General features: G+C 40.0%; 1 protein-coding gene across 1 annotated transcript in view; it reads right to left on the bottom strand.

Annotated features, from left to right (window-relative positions):
- Positions 1–27,523, bottom strand: part of LOC128753519 (protein kinase C alpha type-like) — a 90,943-nt gene that overhangs the window by 14,326 nt on the left and 49,094 nt on the right. Inside the window, exons 5-15 of the mRNA XM_053855302.1 lie at positions 26,104–26,232; positions 19,128–19,284; positions 18,705–18,839; positions 18,547–18,640; positions 15,166–15,309; positions 14,868–15,041; positions 14,329–14,420; positions 14,129–14,191; positions 13,849–13,987; positions 2,428–2,508; positions 342–449 (exon numbers count right to left, since the gene is read on the bottom strand). Coding sequence (XP_053711277.1) covers positions 342–449; positions 2,428–2,508; positions 13,849–13,987; positions 14,129–14,191; positions 14,329–14,420; positions 14,868–15,041; positions 15,166–15,309; positions 18,547–18,640; positions 18,705–18,839; positions 19,128–19,284; positions 26,104–26,232 — 1,316 coding nt within the window. The remainder of the gene's footprint in view (positions 1–341; positions 450–2,427; positions 2,509–13,848; positions 13,988–14,128; positions 14,192–14,328; positions 14,421–14,867; positions 15,042–15,165; positions 15,310–18,546; positions 18,641–18,704; positions 18,840–19,127; positions 19,285–26,103; positions 26,233–27,523) is intronic.

The raw sequence follows: 27,523 nt of genomic DNA on the forward strand, positions 1-27,523 counted from the left end.
TCCTCAGCCACACACTAATACAGTCTGACTTTTCAGATAGACAGTCTACATCCAGAAAGCTAAGAAAAGCCTCCAGCATAACAAGCGGGGGAGGATCACAATCCTCTAACATGAATTTAAATAATCTTGGCCCCATCGCTACGATCCGAGAGTTTTAAACTGCAGAGAGACGAGCTTTGAGAGTTACCACGAGCACATTATTGAGGATCCCGAAAGCAGCTAATATAGTGTTGCTGTTTTGTGCTTTCTTATTCTCTGATCAGCTAAAAACTCCCAGTGAATTCATTGAAATAAGACTGTGAAAAACATAGAGAATAGATAATGTGTGACAATCTTCTTACCCCTTTACAAATGGAGACGGCTTCTTTGGACAGGGACTTGGGGTAGGAAACATTGTGCTCCATGATGGACTGGAACAGCTCATCTTCATCCTCTCCATCGAATGGCGGCTAAAGGCAAAGTCAGAAAAACAAATCTTATTTCGATGAATCCTATATTGTGAGAAAGACAGATGTAAAATAAGAAGCAGGTGTTCCAAACAGGCCACATTATTATCGATGAGATTGTAAAATCTCTGTTTACAAAATATCATTTACAATATATAGCAATGTAACAATCAACAAATATAACAAATATATCAATGATGAACTAACACAGAAATAGCTGCTGTGCTTCCCGACAGAACTCGCAATTTGAAATTGAGCTACCTCACGCATCTAAAAATGGGGCGCAAGCGGAAAAAAAACAAATTGTAGCGAGTTAAATTATATCGAAGAACCAGGATCATGAGGAGAGAATTTGTTGAAAGAAGATGGAAGTTTGTTCATCAAGAGGAGAAGGTAGTGATGAAAGAGGACAACTTTTTTCCCGTGACACTCACCACAGAGAAGCAATACACTTAGATTGGCCTCTGGCAATTTACATGAGGACTGACGCCGCAATCTGTTCTCACTTTACTATATAAAACATGTGACCCTTCGATGGCCCAGTTGGGCTGAGTTCTTATGTAAGGAAAGGAGTCGAAAATGTTGAAAAAAAAAAATCTTTCCCCTTCCTTTCCTTTTTCCTAAAGCAAAACTCTCTCCAAGTCAGAAAAACAAGTCTTATTTCGATGAATACTATATTGCGAGAAACAGACACATCATTATCACATTATTATCAATGAGATTGTAAAATCTCTGTTTACAAAATATAATTTTGTGTTTACAAAATATCATTTTGTAAACAGTAAACAGGAAAAAAATATTTAAATAATGATATAAAAATATATCATCTATTCACATTGCATGTATAAGGCCTTAAAACAGATGTTATGAACATTAACAATCCTGCATGACAACTTGTACATAGAGGTAACAGTGTTATTAGCTCTAATATATACGGTGCAGTTAAGTTATTGCTAGGAGTTCTTGAGTCTTCATAACTGGATTAAGTCCACAACTTATTATACTTCATCAACCTAAATGACCACACAAGATTATGAGCATAACATCATATATAATGCCTCATAAAAGCATTATGATGTCATATGAATGTTCAAATAATGCATTTCAGATTATTAATTAATAAATAAATTAGAATACACTTCAATTTTCTTTTGTAAGTAGTTAATACTGCATTGTATTTTTTGAGCAAAGCAAATAAAATTTTACTAAATTGTGACAAAATGAAAGTGTATTATTAGGAACAGTGTCACATGAGAGTGTGTTAGGTAAAGGCTGTGATGAGGCTGGTAATAACTGATTCTTACAGGAATAAATGAAGCAGAGGCAGGACGTGATCATCTGCTCGCTTCTCAGACATCAGCTCTGCCACTTCAAATTAAGTGTGAGCCAGCGCCTCCCAGGATATCACGGTGCAGTACGCAACTGTAGCAGGACTGAAATAGTTTTATGTTTCAGCACTACCATGTCATCAAACTGGCGTTTGAAGGGTTTCGGTTTGGGACCAGCACCGGTCAAAAGATTTAACCCATGAAAATATGTCCTTTTTTTATGGGCATTTTGGAAGGTGAACCTTTTCTTAAATCATTTACTTAAATTAAAAAAAAAAAAAAAGATTTACAAAGTATATCAACCGAATTGGCATTAATAATATTTACTAACAATATGAGAATAAGAATAAAGAATAAATATGCACACATATGTATAAACCAATTAAAATGAAGAAAGATAGAATATAAAGTACAGCAAAACAAGTCTAAATTTGTACAAAAAAAAGTCGGCATGTCTGTAGCAGTATAGAATCCATACGTAGGTGAGCGGTGGTGGGAAATTCAGCTGAGGCGGCCACCTAAACACACTACTCAGTCATCAGCCAATAGGAAACGTGGGAACGCCGTCCTCAAGAGCAATCTGTGCTTTGCTGTTACCACAACATGGAAAGGCTTACACAAGTGCAGGGCTTCTCAGCGTGTGAGGAACTCACCTGTCCTGCAAGCATCTCGTAGAGCAGCACACCATATGCCCACCAGTCCACTGAGCGTCCATATGGCTGATATGCGATAATCTGTGAGGAGAGATAAAAATAACTTCAGATCAAGGGCTGAGTCGCCAATCACAGTAATGGTGCATTCATTTGATAAACCAGATGGTTTATTCACAAGGAACGACATGACTAGTTTCCATATGTAGCCTGTATGTACGGTCAACTGCTTTTGCGCCTGGATATCTCATCCGTCTCTTACACCATGAGTTTGGAGACTTTTTCAGGGAATGTGTGATAGTTTGGCAATTAAAAGATGCCCGCCCTTCTAAAAAACATTTTTTTTTACACAAGATGATTTCAGCAGACTTCATTTGGATCAGTATCACAATACTCTGGGATAGTATCCTGTTATGTCGCGATGCTCACCGTAGCGCATCATCACACATAGCACATTACATACAAATGAAATAGAAGCACACATTTGTGGGAATAGACTTAGAAATAAAGATAAACTTCATAGTCTCAGCACCATCAATTTCTCCTGTGCATTTCTTATGTCTCCATGAGTGTTGGGGAACATATATGAACTATTATTAGCCAATGACTAGCGCATGAACTGTAAATCAATAACTATGGTGTGGTGTCTAGAAGTTATTTGTTTTTACACCTCTGGGCAAAGGGAAGTTTTGAAAAGAAAAAATGATAATGAAGATGATGCAACCTCCACAAAAGTAAATTAATTTGAACATTTTATGGCGTTACTTTCTTTTACAATTTACTGACATTTCTTTAGTATTTATTTTGAATATAAAACATATTATTTTATTTTATCATATTTTGATATTGTTTTATTATATTAATTTTATTCATGATGTATAATTTTACTATTTTCTCAAGAGTTTGCATCAAGTTTTTTTTTTTCGTTTCTTTTTTTCTTTAGTAAATTTGACAAATATAACTTGCAACTGGTTCTGCTGGTGGATGGTTTCATATCATTTCACAGGGCTTTGGTTTGTTTACATGTATGTAGAATAAATACAGTTAGAGAAATGAGTAATGAAACAGAGTAATGAATCAGTTCTTTTACTTGAATGGGTCCCAGAGCCATTTGTTCTGGAAAAGGTGGACCCCGAGCTCAAAAAGGTTAAGAACCCCTGGCTTAGCGTGAACTTTCAGTGACCATTCCAGAGCAAAATATGGGATTAAAAAGACACAAAATAGAACTTTATTATACAGGCTAATATCTTGCTCATGCACATATGAATAAGTTGTTTATTTATGGTAATATATGTTCCCTAATCTAAAGTGGACCCAGGAAACTAAAAGTTGCCCACAGACCAGCGTGGAAATCGCCACTTGCCGTGTAAATAAACCCACATTTTTGCCTGAGAAGCAACGCGTGGGAACTTCCAGAGTGTCCCCCCCATCGTCACCACCTCACCATCCAGGCAAACACACCTGACATCACCAAATAATGTGGTAATTATCACGGTAATGTCACAAAATAAAATATAACAATCATGAACTAACACAAAAATAGTTGCTGTGCTGGCAGGTATAAGATTTCTTTCCAGACAGAATTCGCAATTTGAAATTGAGTTAACCCGCGCATTTAAAAATGGGGAACAAGTACAAAAAAAAAAAATGTAGCGAGTTAAATTATATTGAAGAATAAGGATCATCAGCTGTTGAAAGAGGATGGAAGTTTGTCCATCAAGAGGAGAAGGTGGTGATGAAAGAGGTCAACTTTTGTCCTGTGACACTCACCACAGAGAAGCTCTACACTTAGGTTTACATGAGGAATGACGCCGCATTCTGTTCTCACTTTAGAATATCAAACATGTGATCCCTCGATGGCCCAGTCGGGCTGAGTTCATGTTTAAGGAAAAGAGTCGAAAATTTTTAAAAATAAATTCTTTCACCTTCCTTCCCTTTTTCCTACAGCAGAACTCTCTTATCGCTGCGACCCAACTACAGGTAAACAACACCTACAACTTACATAACTGTTCCAGGGTCAGCGATAGCTTTAAAGCCGGACCTGGACTGACACTGAACGTGACTTCACCTGGCCACCGAGATGAGAGTGTCATTGCTCCTCCTGTTCGGCATCTACCTGTCTGTTGCCAAGGTCTTCGGAGGCGTTTTCCCTTTGGAAAACACTGTCGGACCTGAAGATGTCAGCCTGCTCAAAGACCTGATGATTCAGATTCTCTCAGGTGTGTAAACCCTTCTACCATAAGGACTGAGATGAGTCTGACAGCGTTCTCATTTCAAGACCAGAGGAGAGCGTTCACTGATGATCTTTTGGAGGACCTGAGGAAAGAACTGGACTCTTTAAAGAAGGGATTCACAGGTCACACCTTTTATTCTACACTTATTCATAGAGGTTGTGGGGACCTTTTTTTGTTGAATTGACTTTTAATATTTAAAATCAGACCATGAAGCCAGACTGAGAGTCAGTGAGATGCAAGAAGAGGAGCAGAGGAAACTAGTGCAGCAGGTTGTGCGACAGTACACAGGTAAGTCTAACCCCAACATATCGATGATCAGTAAGGACGACCCTTCTCAATGACCCGCCTCCTTTTCCATCATTGACCAGAACTGGAGGCTCGACTGGATGAGAGTGACTTTGAAGGACGACTGGAGCAGCTCGAGCTGGCCGATAAAGGTCACGAAAACAAGAAATGAATTTTTTATAATTGTAGATGTCTCCTTTTCTAAGCTTGTGTCATGATTTAGACTTCCCTGAATGTCTGAGGTGATGAAGTATTTATCATTTTCTTGGAACAATAGTGCTGAATTTCCAGCTGACAGACCTGGGGAACACACTGGGGCGAGTGGAGGCGACTGCCAAGGATCTAGGGGAAGATGTTGCAGGTAAATAATTACAGACGAGCTATCGCTGCTTTATATGTAGTAATATTCAACTCAATTCTCATGTGATAACTCACCAGGTCTGGAGGCAACGTTTGATGACTTCCATGTTCAGGGGGAGGAGCAACAAGAGGAGGTGACAAAGATGCAGAAGCAAATTCAAGGTAGATTGTCATATGACTATCAACAATTGATTCACTAAAGAAGAGACCACTGGTCTGCCTGACAAACCCAGGGTTATTACAACATTGATAAAATAAAAAATAAGCGCAGTCATAATATGTCAGATTTTGTCTAATATTTAAGGTTCTTTTTAAACCCAAAATTCCAAATGAATTTGCCAAACCGACTGTGACCTCTTGTATGTTCCTTCCTCTGTCAGGTTTGGAGTCTAAACTGGAGTCAAGCAGCAGCCTCGTGCAGGAGCTGAACACCCGACTGAGAAATGCAGAGACTGAGGTCAATGATTTAAAGTCTGTGGATGAAGGTGAATTCATTAGGGCCGGATTTATATCTACAACAGCGGACATTAATCCATCAGTGCTCTGAGCAGAACTTGTGGCCAAATGGAACGCCAGCAATATTGAAATGAAATTGGAGCACTTGCAGACAGCGAAACAAGGTGAACACTGCCACGCTACTTACTGTGTTTTAAACAAACCATCTGTTTGTCCTGACACTTAAGTCTCAAATAAAACATTCTCAGACTGGTCACTTCTGTGTTTATGCAACAGAGATGAACATCAGGCTGACAGATTTGGAGAATAACACTGCAGAAGTGGATGCAGACTTGCAACTTTTGAAGACAGCTGATGAAGGTCAGTATAAATCTTTCATATATCATTCTGATATAATGCATCAAGATATCAACAAAATGCATACTGTTTTTTGCTTTTTAAACACACCAAATCCAAAAAGAAGAATAAAAAAATGCTGACAAAACAAAGAAAAACAGATGTTCAAATGTTTCAATGTGTTGACATAAAACAAATAGTAACAAGCTTAAGCTATGTTACTCAAACGTTAGCATCATCATCCATTCATCCAGAGTAGTGGTTCTGTTTCTTATGAAATAATGGAATCGTTTTAAGTCATCTGAACAACACCCCAATCGGTCAGCTGCTCATATCTGGTGTTTTTCTCTCCATGAGAGATCCTGCTGGAAAAGATCCAATTTTTCCCTTTTGACTCTGCTCTCTCTGTGCCCTGACCCTTCCATCCCTAAGATAACCCACTTGTTCAAATAATCTGAACTAAACTATGGCTCCTTACTTTGTCATGGAATGAAGTTTCATCTTTGATCTACAGTATGCTTCTTGTTCACAGACAAAGTGGCATTTTCTGCTGCTTTAGTTGAGAACCAAATGAATATCGGGCCATTCCAGACTGAAACCACACTTGTGTACAAGAAAGTGATCACTAACATTGGTGACAGCTACAACCCCTCAACAGGTACGTCGTAGTTGGAACTGAAGTTTGTACCTAACATCTGTCATGGCTCATTCTTGTCTCTCCCAACGTCCTCAGGAGTGTTTACAGCTCCACTCAGCGGTGTCTACCACTTCACCCTCTACTTCCACAGCCTTGGGGGTCACCGTTCATTTTTAATGCTGTACAAGAACGGAAAAGGAGTAGTGGGAACAGCTGATCACCCATCCACCTCCGACAGCACGGACAACGCTTCTAATGGAGTCGTGCTGCAGCTCCAGAAAGGAGATCAAGTCGATGTGCATTTGGAGGCTAACTCGTGGATTTGGGCTGACAGCAACCGTAACCTCTGCACCTTCAATGGTATTCTGCTGCACCGCGTGCCAGGTGATATTCCTAAACCCTCCCTGTAAAGTTTATTAAAATTAAAAATAATCTGTACCGTCTGTCAGTCTCTTCTCACATTCCATGGATGCATACTGTTCCAAAGTGTAATTCCACATTATAGTCCGGTTTTATTTTTCCCAACCAACGTGTAAGGTCGCTTCTAATGTAGGTGTGTTTTGGATCCTAATGAAACCAGTTGCCATGCTACATGCTAACCAAAGAGGGCAACACAATAGAAAGATTGAGTGCATGCGCAATGACGAGAGAGTTATGTATCAACTCATCTAAGTTCAGGTAAGAACATATTTCAGGTTGGTGTTCCTTAAAAGGACCCATCTTGATCTTAAAGGCTCGCCCAAGGTAACAGTATCTCTGTGACCTCTGTAGAGACAGCACTTGTGCAGCACATGTGTAAACAGTTTATAGTTATTTTTGACTAAATAATGCTCACTCTCAGATTGATAATATGAAATGTATGACAAGAAAATAAAGTAGGTACATCCATATATGAGGCAAAGAGCCTTCAAATATCTGAGTGTATTTCACAATAATAACACCTTGTGGTACAAGTATGTAAAAAAAGAAAGATGTACTTTGCTCTCACAACATTAATAAGGATAGACTGGCCCTTTCATACCTGTGAAAATGAGCCAGACAGTCAGAACCTACTGCAACACGCCAGATCCTCTGGACTGTGTCAACATAATTTGACCTCATGTCTCGCACAAAACTTCACAACAACCAAGTTAAGCATGGAAAACAGGTCGACATATCAGGGCAACTCGGCAGGAAGACTGTGGCCCCACCACTCAGGGGGTATCAGGGGAATGGAAAGAGAGAGCAGATGGAAGAAGGTGAAGAACTGTCAGGAAGCATTACACGAAGCCAGCGATATGTCATGACAGATAAATGGAGGAAACTTTATTCATAGACCTACTGTTTATAAAACACAATTATTTAAATAGCTATTTATTTTAACTGGTCTAAATTCAACTCGGGTGACATTTATTTCTATTCTTGTAAAAGAAAATATATATTCAACAATACATATTGAATTTAATAACATTTCCAGATATGGAGGCACAGTGTGGATGTGCTATGGTCTCTAGTTTCCTCAGAATTGTTGTGACTTCACAGCTTTATTTGTACCAGAGGGACAATATCACATGCAATAACCTGTTTCCATGTCAGCACATTATCCTGCCAAGTTTATCTGTGACAGTCAAGAACTGCCATGTGCCATGTTTTTATTTTGTTTATTTAGTATTATATTGAAAACTTTGAATCCAATTTTCACATTATTCTTGATAGAACTGTTACATTTTATTTTAACAGTTTAGCTTGTACATTTTTTGCTATCATTGCATATATTTTTTCACTTTTATTGAGGTTATTTACTTGAATTTCCGAAATGATTAACAATAAATGCTCATGAGGCCTTTGCTAAAAAAAAAAAGTCACAATTCATTTTAGGGTATGTTCTTATCAAAGGGACACATGATTTATACATCTGTCGCAGATCTATTGTGTCAATAATTTGAGAGTTAATAAAGCCACCTTAGCAGGTTTATTTGACGGTTTAATAATTCAAACTTACTGAGAAAATAATCTCTGCATTAATGAGAACAAACCAAACATAAAACAGCAGCTATAAACTGCCAGCTTGGATGAAGCAGTAGTGTTTCATAGATGTCATCGGCGACAGTCTCTAACAAGTTCGCTGCCTGTCACTCAGGCCTCAGGTGGATCCATGACCTCCAAGCGAACATGCTCTTCAGACGCTTTACATTTCATATATGTCAGCTTCGCTACACGAGTCGATAAATACATAAAAGTGCTCTCACTCCCAGTGCTGCATATAAGTGATGCAAATAGACAAGTGTGACCTCCGCCTGACATTCCCTGCTCACCCTCTGTCTTGTATTTAAATCTGTTGTATGAAAGCCTGTGGCCATACGAGCTGCTACATCACTGCTGTGCACACAAAAGCACACAAAGCCCAGCAGAAATGTACTATTAACTATCCTTAAAAGCCTAACCTGCCGTTTAGAAATGTGCCGCCTGGACGTACATCTTTCTTTAATCGGGAAGGATTCATTAGTGAAAGACTAGCATGTGGTGTGTGTGTGCGTGTGTGTGTGTGTGTGTGCGTGCGTACGGCTGCAGACATCTCTCTCACATTAGGCCTAATCACAAATGACAGTTCTGGATCACACTGGAAGCTATTCAGGGTTTCTCTCTTCAACACAAAACACCCGTCTAGCTGCAAAAGAATAGAAGGAAACCAAGTCATGGTGGTTGAACTTAATGGAGGCCGTCTCTGAGCGCCACATGGCTGCATGCATGAATAATGTTAAAAGGAGTTTCCTGTAGCGGAGACAGTGACTTCATCATGGAATGTTTTGGCAGACAGTTTATGTTTCCGCCTGTGTTGCTGCTGTTTCTACTATGTTAGCAATGCTCTCCGAAACATTCTTTATAAGTAGCAGAGCAGGTCGAGCTTGTTTATCACGAGAATAACACAATAAAACAATACTCCAGTCTGGGTGTCCCAAGGTTTCTGCCTTGAGAAAAGATGCAGCTTTTCTGGAATGTTAACAGCTGGAAGTATTTTCTCATTAGTTATCAGTATACATTGGACCAGGCCATTCCGGTCATGGTGCTACCAATTTTTATTTATTTATTTAGCTTCAGTCTTCTTCTTCGTCTTTTTCTTTCAGCTTCTCCCTTCAGGGGTCACCGCAGCAGATCATCTTCCTCCATCTCACCCTGTCCTCTTCAACATCTTCCTACCAATGTACTGGCTCTCTCTCCTCTGTACATGTCCAAATCATCTCCATCTAGCCTCTCTGACTTTGACTCCTAAACACCAGACATGTGCTGTCCCTCTGATATACTGGTTTCTGATCCTATCCATCTTGCTCACTCCCACAGAGAACCTCAGCATCTTCATCTCTGCTACCTCCAACTCTGCCTCCTGTCCTTATTTATACAGGTATTTCACAAATGACAGCATATACCTTCAGGGTTTAAATCTTGAACCCCGCCTTGTCCTCTCTCACTCTCTCTTAAGATTTGGACAGCAGCATCAGTGCTAACGCTGGATCCTAACACTGCAATTCCTGACAGCCCAGCTACCCAATACATTGTATACAGAGCAGCTATTGGTTCTGCATCCACCTCGGTGATCTTAAACCCATTCTGAAAACTCAACACAATCTACAACACCACTTACTGAACTCTCCTACAGGTCTTCTTTGTGAACAGTTTCTGTTTTTTCACCTGGTAGGCGCATTGTTTTCTGCACCTACGATGACCTCTCTTTCTTGCTGCTGGCAGGATCCCTCATGACCTTTAGCCTTAACATGACTGTTAGCTTCAAATGCCACATACTCACAGTGGCGTACTGCATTAAATGGCCAACATTAATTCCAAAGTGAGATCAACATGTTTGTATGCAAGCACAACTTGGCCGGGAAGGCGAGCCTGACAGTGAGCTCACTCTAACCACAGAGTGGAAAGGGACAGTGGCTGACATTCAGACCTTTGGAAAGGTAGATGAGATCGGTAGAGAAGATCAGAAAAAAAACTGGCCGAAAGGTATTCCTTGTTGTTTTCAGTTACACATTAGTATTTCACCTTAGATCCGACATAAATAATATATGTGCGCCAGTCTGGAACCATGACCAGTCATGTCATGTGAGGTAACACATGTGCAAGGTATTAAATTAAACTTCAACAACAATGCCACCATGTCCAAAATGGTTCATACCCCAGTGATACCAAGACCAATAGCCACGGAATTTTCGGAAAGACTTATCACAACTATCCAAAAACTGTATTTTTATCTTTATTACTATCTTATTTACGGTTAATAATCAGTAATTATGATGCTGTTCAGAGTGAACTTTTAGTGACCAGTCCTAGGTAAAATGTAATCAGGCATAGCAAGATACTATGATTAATTACAGGGTAATAATCTGCTAATACACATTCAAATAAGTACTTTCTTTGTGGTAAAATTTGTTCTCTAATCTTAAGTGTGACTGAATTTTATTTTATTTTATTTTGGTTTGTTGCGATGTGTAACCACTGACACCCCTTTATCCTTAGGAACTCCTACTTCCAGACCAACATGCACATTTAAACATTCATTAGATGAACATTCATATACAGTATAATAATGTTTAAAGACTCATTTGCATAAACCAGCCATTTTCAGAGGAATCATAGTTTCGCAGCAAACAAAGATCCTCTCTACCAGAACTGTTTGGACAAGAAACACAAGCTGACACTATAATGGGACCTCAGTTGGTTTCAGTCTGTTCTACAACATTTGATGTCCACGGCAAACACTGTTTCCAGCCGCCAGAGGATTCGCAGATTGTTACGCTGCAGTCGGGACTAACTAGGGCGTGGAGGTAAATGGTCCGTGTCACAAAGCTCAATATCCTCACATGCACTCCCAGTGCTCGACAAGGAGGCTTCAGCTGTCTCATCTTAATGTGAGCTGTTTGGAGAAGTATTTACTTGTACTCCTCCGCGCCTCTTGCTTCCCTTGATTCACAATGTTGTTGCCCTCCTCCTTCACTTCAGCTTCCATCTGTGTCACCCAGATGTAAAGCCACATTAGTCAGAGAGTTCCTCCCAGACTGGCTATTTAGGTCAGAGAAAACACAACTGTGTACCTACGTATGTACAATGTGGGAACTCACAGATGCAAATAGGAGTTTGAGTCAGGTGATTCCTTAGACAAGAGGGCCATTGAAAAACAAAACACAGCTTGACAAACACTGCCAGACACCAAATCAAGAGCAAGTGTAATTGAATCCCTGATGTCTGTAAACCAGATGCTCAAGTGCTTAAACAGAAGAGTTCAAATCCAAGCCATTTATGCACCAATTAGCACAGCAAATAAGCAAAATTAACATGTTATGACAGCTACTAGCAGCATCCAAAACACTTTGGGACCATTGGGAGGACGATGATGAAATGTATGCGTAAACATTCTTTAAAAATAATTGTAAAATAATTGGACATCTGTTTTACTCAAGGTGGGTTGAATTCCCTGATTACTAATTTGTCTATGTAATGCTACTGACCATCCTGTTGGAATCACGTGCACGGAGAGCAGCCGAATGGTTTCACTTCCCCTATGGTGGGATCCAAAACCTACAAGGCCCACTATTGATCATTTCTTTATCTTCAGTAATCAAATCTGTTATCATAACAGCATGGCTTCGCATCGAAAAACAAGATGTTTGCACCTTTAAAATCAGTTGACAAAATGGCTGCCTCACTCGAAGTGCACTGATATATACAATATAGACAAGGACCACAAAAACAACCACTGTCTTCCTCCTGTCATGTTATCTTTGAAACATTTTTGTAACTACCATTCTGCCAATAGAGTTATAAACTAATGTTCACACAGACCTGAATGCTGAACTGTTAGCCTTGAAAGCGACAGTTTACTCACACAGACATTTGGATCCAAGATTAATCACTTAGGGAGTCTTAGTTCTGTTGCAAAATGTTCAGGGTCATATTTGCCATATCTAGGCTTCTCCTGTATTGGTAAACAAACTTCATCCACTGAGCCTTGTACGGTAGCAGGATCTTTAGGAAACTAGACAAACACAGGCTCCTTTTTGTGAGTCCTTGTGTGTCACCAATCCCATGATCCTTTGCGGGCTACATGAACTAGCGCTCGCGACATCAATTATAGTAGCCATTGTCAAAATCTGTCCTTGTTTTGTTTTATTTTGTTGATCGACTTCCTGTTCTGCTCCCGCTTTGTATTTTGAAAAGGATGAGTGTTCCTAAATGCAGCACCAAGTGATCTTGTCGCCAAACCTGGAACCAGTCGTTGTTTCTCCCTGTTCCTATATCCTATTGTTGTTCCCGGAGTAGCAACCACTTTTGTTCTTCTTCACATTTGTTCTAGTGCCTCACCACCCATGTTTGCTTAGATTCTGTGCTTTGTTTTGACTTCCTGAGTTTCTGTTTGGACATTCAGACAGTTTTTCTGTCAACCCGCGCCATTTTGGATTTATCCTTGGTATTATTGAAATCTGTTTTTGTTGCATCTACAGCGACTGCTCTACTTCCACATTTGGATCCACTGCACCGCAACATGTCAGCATCATAAAAAAGGAGTGTTTTGTGTAATAACTATATTTGTTAGTTTTAAAAGTACATTCCCCCAAAAATGGATAAACATCGTTCTTTCACACTCCAGAACACATCTTGCTCACACTGTAGATAATTTTAAAAAAAATAGCTCAATAGTAACAGTGTTAGCAGTGACAGTAATAACACTGAGGGAGAAATATCCTCAGATGTACTTACAATATCAACATTATTTGGAACCTTTACCACTGTTCAAGACATGCATATTTTAAATGTGTCTTCAGTTTGAAGGACATTGTTGTGGAAACTGAGGGTGACAAGACAAAGGGCTGAGGTGCTGCAATAAGAGAGCAGTGCAAAGTTGAGTTTTCAAAATATGTGTGTCTCTTTGTTCTAGTGTGTGCCATTCCTGAGGCGGTGACCTTAATCTGAAGCATGAGGGTGTCAAGGGCTCAGACAGAGACGGTGACAGAAATGACCTTATGCATCACAGCACCTTTGCTCTGCCGCACACACACACACACACACACACACACACACACACACACACACACACACACACACACACACACACACACACACACACACACATATTCTTACCTCTGGGGCGATATAATCAGGGGTGCCGCAAAAGGTTCGTGTGGTGACGCCCTCCAATATATTCTCCTTGCACATGCCAAAGTCAGCGATTTTTATGTGGCCCTCAAAGTCCAGCATCACATTGTCCAACTTGAGATCCCTGGGGGTCATGGCAGAGGAACGTGTCACGTGGTTTGGTGTGTGTGTATATATATATATATATATATATATATATATATATATATATATATATATATATATATATATACACACACAAAGAGAAAAATGGAAAAATTTTCACCTGTAAATTATTCCTTTTGAGTGAAGAAAGAAAAGTCCGATGGCGATCTCTGCTGCATAGAACCTGCAACCATCGTGTTATAGAGACTATTATTTACATTCACACACAGTGCATCCTTTAAATTTCATTGTTTGTATTATATCACAAATATATTTTGAGGAAGAAAATCACTCGCTATACAATTTAGATTGACTTCTTACACTGCCTGCGGCTCCTTGAACTTTCCAACCTGTTGGATATGGTACATGAGGTCTCCCCCGTTCACGTACTCCATCACGAAGTACAAACGATCCTGCAGCCATAAAAGATAAACATCTTCATATTGACCTTCATCTTAAAATTCATTTTACATCATGCAATTCCTGTAAAAAAAACAAATTTTAATAAAACAGCATTTGTGTGTTTTTAATATAACATTGACTAAAACATGCAACTCAGACTTATTTTGTTATAAGTCATAATGTACTACTGCGGCTTTTCAATCGCAGATAGAGAGTCGTAAACACACACACACACACACATGCAGCCACACACAGACGGACACACTCCTGGCCATCAGATGGAATTACTTTTGTGTACGTATTTTCCTCCTTGTAATTGTTCTTGGCAGTCACTGATTTCTCTGCACTCTGCTCTGACTAAGCTGTTTGGCTAAGAGCTCTATTATACATTAATTGGAGCTGATCTGACCTGACCCGACCTGATGTGCCCTGGTTTTCATCCAGACAACTGTACCCACCACTGTCTGGAAGCACGAGTGCAGCTGAGTGAGGAAGGGCGGTTTACTCTGCTGAGCCAGGACTCTCTTCTCCACCATGGTGCACTCCACGTCGTCGTCCTGGATCACCACGTCCTTTTTGAGAATCTTAATGGCGTACAGCTCTTCGGTGGCTTTTCTCTCTGCGAGCATGACCTTCAAACATGTGACGATCAGAAACATAATGTGGATGCACAGCAATGAAAAAAAAAGAATCCACCTGAAAGTGCAATATTTTTCTTCAGTCTAAAGGCCCTACACTTTAACTCTTGTTGCCTACCTTTCCAAAGCTGCCTTTACCAAGTACAGCCAGGAAGGAGAAGTCGCTGAGCTTGACCTGGTCCACGCTGTCAGATAAAAAGTGGCTTGAGCGACCGTTGTCAGTCTCTGTGATCACCTTCTTGCCAGGACCCAGCTTGGCTTTCTGTAGGCGCAGAAGAGAGGAGAAGAGTGAGCAATACACACAAATGTTCTCATCTAGATTCATACCGGAGAAATTTAACTTCAGAAAACAGGCCAACTGGACATTGAGACATTGGTCATATGGATATAATAATATAATAAGATGACAGGCATCAGTCAGTTCTCCAGTCGTGGATAAAGTCCATGCTGCTCCACTGCAACAGAAGTGATGTTAGAGGTGTCATACATCAGACCATCTGTGCTCCACTCCACACATGTTTCAGGTCCATCCATGGGTTTTGGCAGCAGACTGTCGCCATCAACCGTATGTTCAGAGTTTGACTCACTTTTCTAGCATTAAAATAGACAAGGCATACATACTTGTTCACATCACCCAGACCTGGGCTAAGCGTAAAACAATAAAACTCATCAGATACAAATGTTTCCTTAACACATTTGTTTTTGCAATTTCATAAATTATTTGACTTAAAACTGTGTTGTTGTGTCATTATTTTTTTTAATGTTTTATTTATTTCTCTCCCCAAGTCCTTTTTTAATGCTCAACCCTTAAAATAAAGTTCAGAGAAAACTCAAATGAATCTAAAATTAAGTTGTGCTTACACGTTTCAAGTACAGTTTTTGTCTGAGTTCAGAATCTTTTCCTAAACTGTACTATATGTACACACACAACTGCATATCCTCAGGGGCTAGATGATAAACTGTGACTGTTGAAGGGCTGTCAAGCCAAAATGGAAAAAAACTCTTGCTATGACTGGAGGTTAAAAAAAAAGAGAAAAACACGGCAAGTAACAAGTACAAAATGGAAGAAATAGACAAAATAAAGTGACGCGATCAGAAGTGCAGTTATACTATGACAGTGAACAGAAAACGCTTCAGTTGTTGTGTGACTGTATATTATTTAATCATACATATACTTTATTCAAATATTAAATATAGAAAAGCTGTGGACATTTCTAGATGGAATGATAGGAATAATCACTTTACTTAGATGTCATGAGGGCTGCAAAAATGTAGTGAAGGGGATGCATATGGCGCTCCGGCTGCACTTTGCCCACATCTGAATTACAACAGTGTTTTATGTCATAACATGTATTCATAATATTTTCTTGAAGTATCCTGTTACTTTTGGTCGCTCAAAACTCCACACTACATACAATGTGGCCCAGTAGGAAATGTGATTCCCCACCACAATATTACCACTATATAACACTAAAACATGTGGTAAGGGAGAGGCACTTTCACTGTATAAACAGTGATACACTCTGAGGCCTGTAGAAAGGAATGACCTTAGAGGTCACTCCTTCAGCACCTAAAGGTAATGCACAAAACAATCCACTTTTTCATGGCTAATATTTTTCAAAATAACTTCATTCATGCGTACATTCCATTGTCATGCTTTTAAAATGCAAGATGCTTTTCAGAACGCCTGAAAGTGATCAAAGTCATGAGAGGGACTGCGCATAGGAAGTGAATGAAAAAGTTGTAATATTGAAAAATTATTTGATCAACAAACTTTATCAGCCGGAAGCTAAGAAAGTAAACTCATGCTGGACCTCAACAACATGCTACATGGATGAACATTTTATTATCTGCCTTGCCACAACAAAGTGAGGCTGTCAGTTGTGTTTACTTTTCAAACATAAAACATTGTTATAGATGTAATTGATCTAACAGCTGCATTTACTTTCACCTACTCAAGTTGTATTATTATTACTATGATTATTTATTGATTACTTTATTCAGAATGCATTGCCTTTATTAATTGCAGTATGCAAAATCAATCCCGGTTATGCTTCTGCAACATCATGTGCTGTGTTCCAAACAATATTCTGAGGATATATGAAATGCAGTGAAATAAATCCACGCTATGACATGACAATGAACATCTATAAGATCTGGAAAAGCATGACTTTGGTTAATCGCGTATTCACTGCTCTCTTTGGTGTTGACATAATGCAGTGCAAACCAGTCGGCACCAACCACAGCACACCTGGAAGCTTTAGCCAAAGACAAGTGACCAAGCGGAGCGAGCAGCAGCCTTACTTCCTTCCTCTGAGACGCACCTTATCAGAGTCTTCCATAACTGCTTGGTCCTGAAACCATAAGGCAGGACTGACTCACTCAGTAAAAGGAATGCAACTATGGCTTTGAGGAACACACTCATCCGTCACACAGAAAATAAAATGAAGATTGTTCCACTTGGCTTAAGCAACGTACTTTGACGTATACAGTGTTCAATGGACACCTGAACAACGTCTCGCTAGCGAGCAAGTATTCATTTCAAGGCACGTTGATGACATCTAGTGGTGATAAATGGTTTTGTGCGTAATGTGGAACCTCTGATCGTCAAGGCTCGTAAAGCTGGAAATAAAAGTCAATCTGTAGAGAATGAACTAACTGTCCTATCTTCCAAATTTAGCTTCTGAATTGGTTGAGTTTCTTTTTATTCAGATGACAGTTCCAGTATAATCAAAATATTGACAGACCTCAGACAGATATGTTGAGTTACAGGAGCATATTTTTGTTATTATCTAGTCGCAATTAGACTATGTTTATAAACCAGGGGAAAAGGTACCGTATTTCTCTTTTTTACATGTTGGGCGTGATGACACACCAGCAAGAACCACATAGAAATACAGCTGCTTACACCACTGTAACATAATTCAGAACAAGCGAACAGAAACTAAAAATAAATATTATTATAATTTAAAGAAAAACTGAAATTCAATATACCAATCTAATATAATCTAGACTCAAAGCAACTAGAGATGCCAAGACAATCAGACTTACGCAGCTAGAGAGGTTTCACTGTCAGTTGGAATCAGGGGAAGAGAAGAAAGAAAAAAAAGAGGAGGGCTGAGTAATTTCTCAGTACGATGAACAAAAAACGCAGGCCAAAACTTGATTAAGATTTAAAAAACATTCTTTTGTGATCAGTTCTTCAAGTCACCTCTCCCCCTTATCATGTACAGTACCTCCTCTTCAAATATCAACAGTTGTACAATAACAACAGTGTTAGAAAATAATGTTCAAATAAGGATCACTGTCAACACCGACTTATGTTTGGTGATATCATTTTAAGATCAACAGAAGCTCTCCTACAGGTCAATATTTCCACAAAGCCTAGGTGGAGTCTACTAATACAGGAACGCACTGAGAAGCCGGAGGTACAATGAAATACTTGTAAGCAAGATAAGCTGTAGAGATGAACAAACAAACAAAGCAATAAAGCACTCACCTCAAACTTTTGTCTCAGCTCCTCATTTCCATCGTCTTCCTCCGAGATGGGAACGTTGTAATACTCGCCCTCCTCCTGACACAACAACTTGTACCTACATATAGAAGAGGAGTGAGGTGGAAGCACATGTCACCCAGCACAGAAAGTTAAAACCTCACCAGCCACAGACTGGAGACTTCATGAGCTCTGACACCCCAAAGGAAAGCGCTCCCATGAAGTCATTTCGGGTTGTCCGGTCCCAGTCCCACACCTCCACGGACAGCCTGCGGTCCTTATCTGAAGGCTTCAGCTTGCTGTTTGCGAGGAGACAGGAATGAATATTACATCACAAAAACGTATTTCACTTTAAAATCCTCAAAATCCAACACATGCTTATTCATCATGACACAACTTTCAGCAGTTATATCTCAATATATTTTCATAAAAGAAGAAAAATGACACTGTCTCCGCATATTACATGATAATAATAATGAGCCTTTTCACTCATTTACTACATGATTTTAAAGGCATATTTTGTCTAGAAAATAAGCACAAACTTAACAGATTTTTATCAAGCAAAGTGCAACAAATGGTGAACTCACAAGGTGAAAGTTTCATTCCACTTGGGGTTGAGGTTGGATCGGATGGTTTTGGTCTTCTGCTTGGTCTCGTTTTTAGGGTCTGGTATGAGCTTGAGCTTGACATATGGGTCAGACAGGCCATTTGGGTCCATGGGGATCAGGTTTTTACCTTCACTCACTGAACACAGGAAGAGATAAAACAAGAGATGGAAATGTAAATACTATCAAGGCTATTTAGGAGTAACCTGTCTTTCATCCTCTCAAAGGTTTCTATTAATACTTGAAAAATGCAAATGTGTTTCTAGGCAACAGATGAGCATCAATAGAAAATATGCAGGTGCCCCACATCAAACAGTCTTTATAGTCTGCACAACTGAAGCAGCGGCAGTAAGAGCTGCGAACCCCGTGACAGACAACCTCCTGCATTCGTGGGTGAAGAAGAATCATGTTATCTGAGATGTAGCCGCAGAGTAAACAAGACCAAACCAGAGCTATTAGTGCTTCATTAACCTTGAGATTTGCCAGACCAGAGCTACTAGGCCCACATAAACACACACAGACGTCATTTTTTGGGACCAAATCAGAAGGGTGGTGCAGCCTGTTACTCAAAGACTGAAGTTCTCTTTGACCCACACAGAAGCTAGTGTGTTCAGACAGTGTGAAATGAATGCTGTAATGACATGATAATAGCAGGATTTCGTTGGGGGGGGGAACAAATGTGTGATTAACATGAGTCACATTCATTAGTGAGGATTATCTTATTAGCTCTATAATCAAGGTTAAAATTTAAGAGGGTGTAAATGAATCCTAGCAAAGCATACTGATGTGTTAATGATTTGCAAAGATTAAAGTGCGTTCCTATCACCTGACAAGTTTCCTACTTGGAAAGAGTTTGTCAGGTGACTTTTATCTTGAGTTACAGAATATTACTACAGATTAACAACAGTTTGTCAAATGATATTCTCAGGAAAACCAGTAAAGTAAACACTTTTAACCCCCCCACCCTACAAACATTTAGTTTCCTGACAACCAACTAGCTTCTTTTTTGCATGATTTAGCATGTAATAAACATAATCTAATGTCTAGCAAGCCTCAGAGTTTGAATATTTCAAAGTTTGGTTCTTTTAAAGGTGATAAATGAGTTTCTCTAAAAACGAAGTAAATTCTGTAGAACCAATATAGTATAATAATAATAGAATTCAATATTTAAATCATCTACTAACTGGAGCCACTGTACCCAAAGTAGCCTGCAGGAGGCGATAGAAACTATATTAAATGGTTTAAACCGGTCTCTTCTGCCAGGAGTCAATACATGAATTATTTTGGCAACAGAATAAAAATACTCTCAAACAGTAATTTTTTTTTTAATCTAAACTATTCACTACAGTGTGGCACTTTTGATATTCAATTATGGGATTCTGAATCAGAATGTGAGTTGGTTGAGCAAGAAGCAAAAATTCTGCAAATGTGTTCAGTGTAGGGCTCAGATTTGAACTAGGCTGATCCACTTTTCACTCAGCTGCACTTCGACTCCCCGCTCTACAGCCATTCTACACTACACCCTGCCATAACTCAGGCGGTCAAACTCCACGGTGGTGTCACAGAGGAAATGCTGAGTCAGGGATTGTCAGACCAATTGGTCAAATCCATAGGATGAACTACCTACTGCAGCAAAATCTGCCGAGACAGCTAAACTGGTCCTGGTAGAACAAAGTGTTAACACAGTGTTGGTGTTCTGTTGAGGGGTGGTGGGAAGGGGGGGTGTCACGTCGACCCACTTCCACTCTCAACAAAGCCAACACTGAGCATGTGAGCACCAAACTGGATCCAATTTTAGCACTCACCAATTGAAACGGTCAGGTCATGATGAATATACAGAGTGAAGTTAATAAATGGGAATCACTGCAGGTTTGCATGATATACATTTTCATATTCTGATAAGGAACAATATACTTCACATGTATTTACTTAATTGTAGTTGCACCTCTACATTACTGTGTCACAGTCAATAACACTGCATCCCCACTTCTTCTGTTCAGTACAACATCCAGTGCGTGCTTGTTTCGCCGACCTTCAGAAACGGTTACAGATAAATTTCAACAGGCAAACCACTCCTCCAGAAAAAGATTCAACTTTAAAAACTGTCTTCCTGGATCTCTCCCACTCTCAGATACCAAATCTGACCTGCACTCGCCCACACTGCATTTATACTGCAACTACATATGTAACACACTCCAGAAGACACTTCAACTCATATAGTATAACAGGAAAGGGTCATAAATATGTTAACTTCCTGAATCAGTAGTTGAATTTGCTGACTCATTAATAAAAGAAAACACTGGTTATTTATCTTCACTTAGCTTAAATAAAATATTGAAAAAAAAATCTTCACCTCGTGAGTACATGTGAAATGTACACCTGTCAGAGCTTGAGATTAAAATGACAGTTTAACACTGAAACCGGTATTAATATTCAGTGGCATCACACTGCACAGACTGGCACATTCTGTCAAAATGTAAACAAGTGCAGCCTTGAGAAAAGACCAAGAGAGTTGACGGAATTATTACAGCTTCTATTATCTAACAAAACGAAGACAGCTCTCTCATGCAGCACAGTCCATTGCACTGTAATAGCATTTGAAAGTAATATTTTCTCTACATTAATCATAGGTGACATTTCCTCGATGCTATTACCATCGCACGTCATGAAGCAGCGTGACTGCCTGAACACAAGCCCACAGTATTTGAACAATAGTCACCCTCAACCCTGCTGCACCCTCAGCATCAATAGACAGAAGGTTGCACTCTGCAACCAAGAATGAGGGCGGAAGACAAGAATTTTGGGCAGCGTCTGCCCTCCAGATAAACCTCCCTTTGTCTTGTTAGTGACCCCGCCTCCCACTTCAAATTCTCCCAAAACCAATTATTAACAGGCCATAACTGGCAGAGCGATAACTGGATCTATTTCGGGCAGAGAATCTGTTTATCAGCTGCTTCCCCTTGACAGCCCCCTGCTAAACGTCTCAGCGCGGACAATTTTTCCACAGGCAGTGTTTTTATGCTCTTAAAATTGACATGAAAAGTGTTATTAAAACAAACTGTTCAACTTTTTTCGGCAGATGGTGAGTGTATTTGTGTATAGTAAACAGCTTCAGCTATGATGGAAGGGTCATGTGGAATAATTACACCCTGAAATAAGCAGGTAAGTAATACAGTACTTGCTTGTTAAAACCAAATACCGCAAAAATAGGTATCATATAACACTTTGTCACATGGGATGAAGCGTGTGAAGTCTTCATTCAACCACTGAAGCAAAGTTGTCTTTGGGATTTGATTTTTTTTGCAAATAGGCTTACTTTTATAATTAGAACTTTCTCTTCACACAGCATCTGGGTATCAAACTTACTAGTATTAGTATGATTCAAATATCACATTGATGTTATACACTAACCTAGTGTAGCGTCTCTTAATTCGGAGCAAAAATGACGACTCATGTCCACTTTTAGCCGGCTAATTGAACGACGATGCTGTCATGCTGTCTATTTACAGCATTTAGCACATAAAAAAAACAGCATGGCTCTGTTCAGAAGATTAATATTTTAGCTGATGCATCAGTATAAAAAGCTATTGGTATTGGACAGCACCCTCTTAAAGACCTGCGACCGCACGCATGCTTTCCTGTGCAATTACGCAATTGTGTTCTACAGTACGAGCCAGGCGGCAGTATCGACATTCTGGAAGGGCTTTATAAACCAGAGCAAACTGTCAATATTCATCTCCACATGCTGCCCAGTCATGCAACAGCCATGTCTGCAAACCAGTGGAGCCCCCGCAGAATATTAATCTCCGCTCGCATCTGCGTCAACAATTCTCAGCCATATCTGCGCTAACTTTAGAAGCTGAATCACCACTTCACACAGGTGCATTTAAAAGATTATCAGATTATCTTGAACCACAGAGACAGGTCAGGGGGTTTTGCGCAGATGATTATTCAACCGTCCGGGCGAGTTATTAAACAGGAAACGGTGTATCCATGCATGCAAAAGGTGATGAGTGGAGCATTTAAAACTCAGCTGAATTTGCCTCGGTGATGTGAGTCTACTCATTCATATTTTGAAAGCCAATAAGTAGCTGCCATTCAATGTACGCACCTTAAGATAAATCCAAGAGCGACCACTTCAGATGGTAAAACTGCGTACGTTAGCTCATCAACTTCCTCAATATCATATTGTCAAGAAATGCAAAGCCTTTTGGAAGCTTTTGGAAGCTTCCCTCAGAGGATTTTGTGGCACCAGTTACTAAAGATGAAATCAAAAAGCAAGTGGAGTGTCACAGCTGTCCACTTTTCCTTAACACATTTGTCTGGCAAATATTCAGATGTAAAACAGGAGCTCAAAGGAAGAACGCGCAGGAGAAGAACATTAGCCAAGAAAGTGGTGCCGCCATTTGGGCGGCCAGCAGGTTGAGCTTCTTGTGCATGTAAGAATTTTGCAAATTGAAAACTTAAAAACAAGTTACAGGGCTGCATGAGGCAGTTGGGGCAGTGTAGTGTAAAGTACATGAAAGCGAGTACAAGTGCCTCAACAGGAAATGTGGTAAAAGTGACCCCTGAGAGTGTTACATTGAATAAAAGTTTGTAGTATGACACTGGAACTATGCATAAATGTGCAGTATGAAATTATCATAAATGATCTCCAAAGTTGGTTCTGTTGAATTATAATGCTCAATATGCATAAAGATCTCTCTACATGAATTGAATTCAGAGCAGTGTTGCACTAAGTGAGAAACAAAAACATGCATTCGATGATGTCACTTGAGTAAGATCATGTCGATGCATCCATTATGTACAAGGTACCAAGCGCTTCAGCTTCAGTAATTGAGAATCGTGCCTGTGAACATGTGACACTCTTCTCCCCAGAACATGATGAGTGTCAGAAGAATTGGGCTTAAACACCTTAAAAGAATGATGCTCAAGAGGCATGTGTCGTCGGTACTCGCTGTTGTGCAGTGCGAAGGGTCCGCCTCAAATGGGTTCTGAAAGTGACTGCAATACCTATGGATTTCAAATGTAGACAAAAAGCGGAAGAAACCCATTCGGAAAAAGCACAAATCCCACACGCACTATATATATCTTAAACACTGTTGACCCTTCTTAAGTAAGTAAAACATCCGGTGTATTTTGAGCTCTATTATAATTTACTCTATATGATCCATTCAGTGTTATGGGACCAACCAACTGCTCTGAGAACAATGTTGTTTCATTTACATAAACCTGCTCATCTTCCTCAAAAATCTCCATCGACAAATCTTAACTGATACTGCTCACGACTTCTTCCGTGTTTGTTTATCGAGTTGGTACCTCCGGTTATCGCATAAGATGGCATCCGTGTTTGACGCAGTTATGAGGACTGAGCATTGCAATACTTTGTATAAACAGAATGAATACACTGTATTTCTTGTTTATGTCTTGGTTGACTTAACCAAGTCACAGTCAACGGTGATGCATCCACATCCTGCTTTACCTCTGAGAGACAAAAGACACAAGAATCACGGCTCAGGGAAAGGACTGGTAGATCAATTCCCCAGCAGGTCTTTACGTCATCAAACATGACTCAGTCATTCAGCAGAACCATTTCAGGGAGGCTTTAAGGCAGGGGGGTCAAACTGATCCACTAAAGGGCCACAGTCGGAGCAGGTTTTTCTTCCAACCCTGCAGTCACATGTAGGGTTACCAATCAACAGACATTGACCAGCAAGTGATTACAGCCTTGAGACACCTGATTGCTGAGAAGGTGTCCTCCTGATTGGCTGGAACAAGGCCCTGCACCCACTGTGGCTCTTTGAGGACCAGTTCAATAGCAGTAGTGAGCAGCAGTCCTGTCTGATCTCTATCAGATCGATCATTCCTCGGATTTAGCATTCATTATTGTTGAACCAGGCAACCAATAGACATACAGTTGTAACAAAACATAACTAACAAAACTACTTAGATGTGCAATGAGGACAACCAGGTAATTCCAAGGCAAGATGCAGCAGTGAAGACCCAAGGAAGTTGGCAACTTATATGAAGAAAATTTGAGAACAAATTGGAAAGAATTAGCATTCTACTTCTTTTATAAATCGTTTTAAAAATAATTAATTCCTGATAAATGGACGTACGCTACTTAAAAGGGAAGTGGCTTCACGTGTTTTCACCAGGTCTGTGGCATGAACCTAAATTCGGGAATCACAGGGTTTAAGAAAATCCCTCACAGACACAGTCTGCATACTCCACTAAAACACACTCTCAGTCGTGACTGTTTAAAAAGGGTAACGACACAAAGCCCACACACCACTGCAAGCTGAGAGATTTGGTTCGGGATTGCCTTCCAAGTGTGTCAGAAGTGTGAAATGCTTCTTATTGTTTGGCTGTGGAGGCTTGAATCGACCAGCGCACGACTGACTTCGCAGCATTCGATCCGGGAGACGCAGTTATCGCGCCAATCGACAGTTTAGCCGACGGAATCCTGTTTACCAGCAGAATTCCTGACAAACATGAGGGGTCATCAGAGGTTAATGACAGCAGAGAAGAGTGTGATTGTCTGTGTGAAATTAGACAGTGAGTGTGTGTCCACATTGATCCCCCATCGATTAAACGACAGTAGCTCTCAGTGCTACTCGCGTCCCCGCTTGCACAAAATCACTTCTTCATCAAGCATGCACAGAAACACTCACGCACATGCCGGTCTGTACACATCACACCAACACAGTTCAGATATACTAAGCATAATCACAACTGACTTTCTATTTTTGCTGCATTAAATGTGACTTTTTTATCCACCACTGTGCACCACTGCCATCTGAACTCACTGGGAAGTATAAGTATGTCATGGTCTAAAATGGATTATAGGTTCAATATTTGATAGAGTTACAGACTAAATAAGAGATCTAATATATGGGACTGGTCACACGTAAATGGACGCAGAAAAAGGCAACAGACAATACAACATGAGTAATACCTGTCACTTGCAGCTTCTCGGCGCTGACCTCGCACTTGAGGAAAACTCGCCCCCTCCTCTCGGTGAAGTCCATCCCACACAGGCTGGGCACATTCATCACACACTGCTTATGAACGTTCATGTCACATGCTGAAAGGGAATACATAAAAAAACATCATTTCCTTGGTTCCCACACACTTACTGCTTTTAAAGACTGAGGAGAGGATTGAGAAGGACTTTGCCATTTAATGGCATATTACAGGAGGACATTCAGGAGGACGGGCTGACATTGTGGTCGGCATCTTCACTTTAGCAAAAATAATGTAAGAATCTGTCTATTGGTTTGAACCTGGATGGATAGATGGACGGATGGGTGGGTGGATGGATGAATGGATGGATGGACAGATAAATGGATGGACAGGGGGATGGATGGATGGATGGATGGATGGATGGATGGATGGACAGATAAATGGATGGACACGGGGATGGATGGATGGATGGATGGATGGATGGACAGATAAATGGATGGACACGGGGATGGATGGATGGATGGATGGATGGATGGACAGATAAATGGATGGACACGGGGATGATGGATGGATGGATGGATGGACAGACAGATAAATGGACGGACAGAGGTTAAATGGACGGACGATGGTCAGATAAATGGATGGATGGGTGGAATGATGGATGGATGGATGGATGAATGAATGGATTAGAAGGGTGTATGATGGATGGACAGATAGGTGGGGGACAGATGGATGGACGAACGGACAGACAAAAGAATGGATGATGAATGGATGAAAGGATCCATTGTAAAACAATTTAGAACTAAGAAAGTAAAACATTTAGGTACCAATTATTACTGATGTCATTAATATACGCTATAAACAGTAGTTTAAATTATAAGGATCCAAACATACAGAAAATAATTTGAATATCATAACTAAAAAAAACACATTTGGGGTGACTACACTATTCTTTGTTGCACTCAGGTGAATGTAAGTGAGGTAACATGATTATGATTCGTCTTAGAGAGGGCAGACAGCAGAGCTGAGTCACACTGTGGATGGCGTTATATCATCACACCCATGGGCGAGGAGGAAAGATATCTGACAAATGGTGGTGTGACGCAATCGATTCCGTGTGCTTAAAAACATATCTCTTTTAATAAAATGAATCTTTGGCGCATAAAAAAGCGCTTAGCTACCTGACACAACTCTTATGCAACGTCATTAAATCTATTCATATATTCCCCTGGAACCATTTTAAATCATAACTTCTGTGTTAAGTCGTGAGTGAGATATACGGACTTTAATGTGGTATTTCATTCCAGCGCAAAGGCTGAGATATGAACTGATACCAATCAATAGTCATACAGACCCAGTTAAAGCTGATTAAAGTCAAGCATTCGGACAAAAATAGTAACCAGGGTCTTCAT

This window comes from Synchiropus splendidus, chromosome 2, assembly GCF_027744825.2.
Source record: "Synchiropus splendidus isolate RoL2022-P1 chromosome 2, RoL_Sspl_1.0, whole genome shotgun sequence".
NCBI classification, from domain to species: Eukaryota; Metazoa; Chordata; class Actinopteri; order Syngnathiformes; family Callionymidae; genus Synchiropus; species Synchiropus splendidus.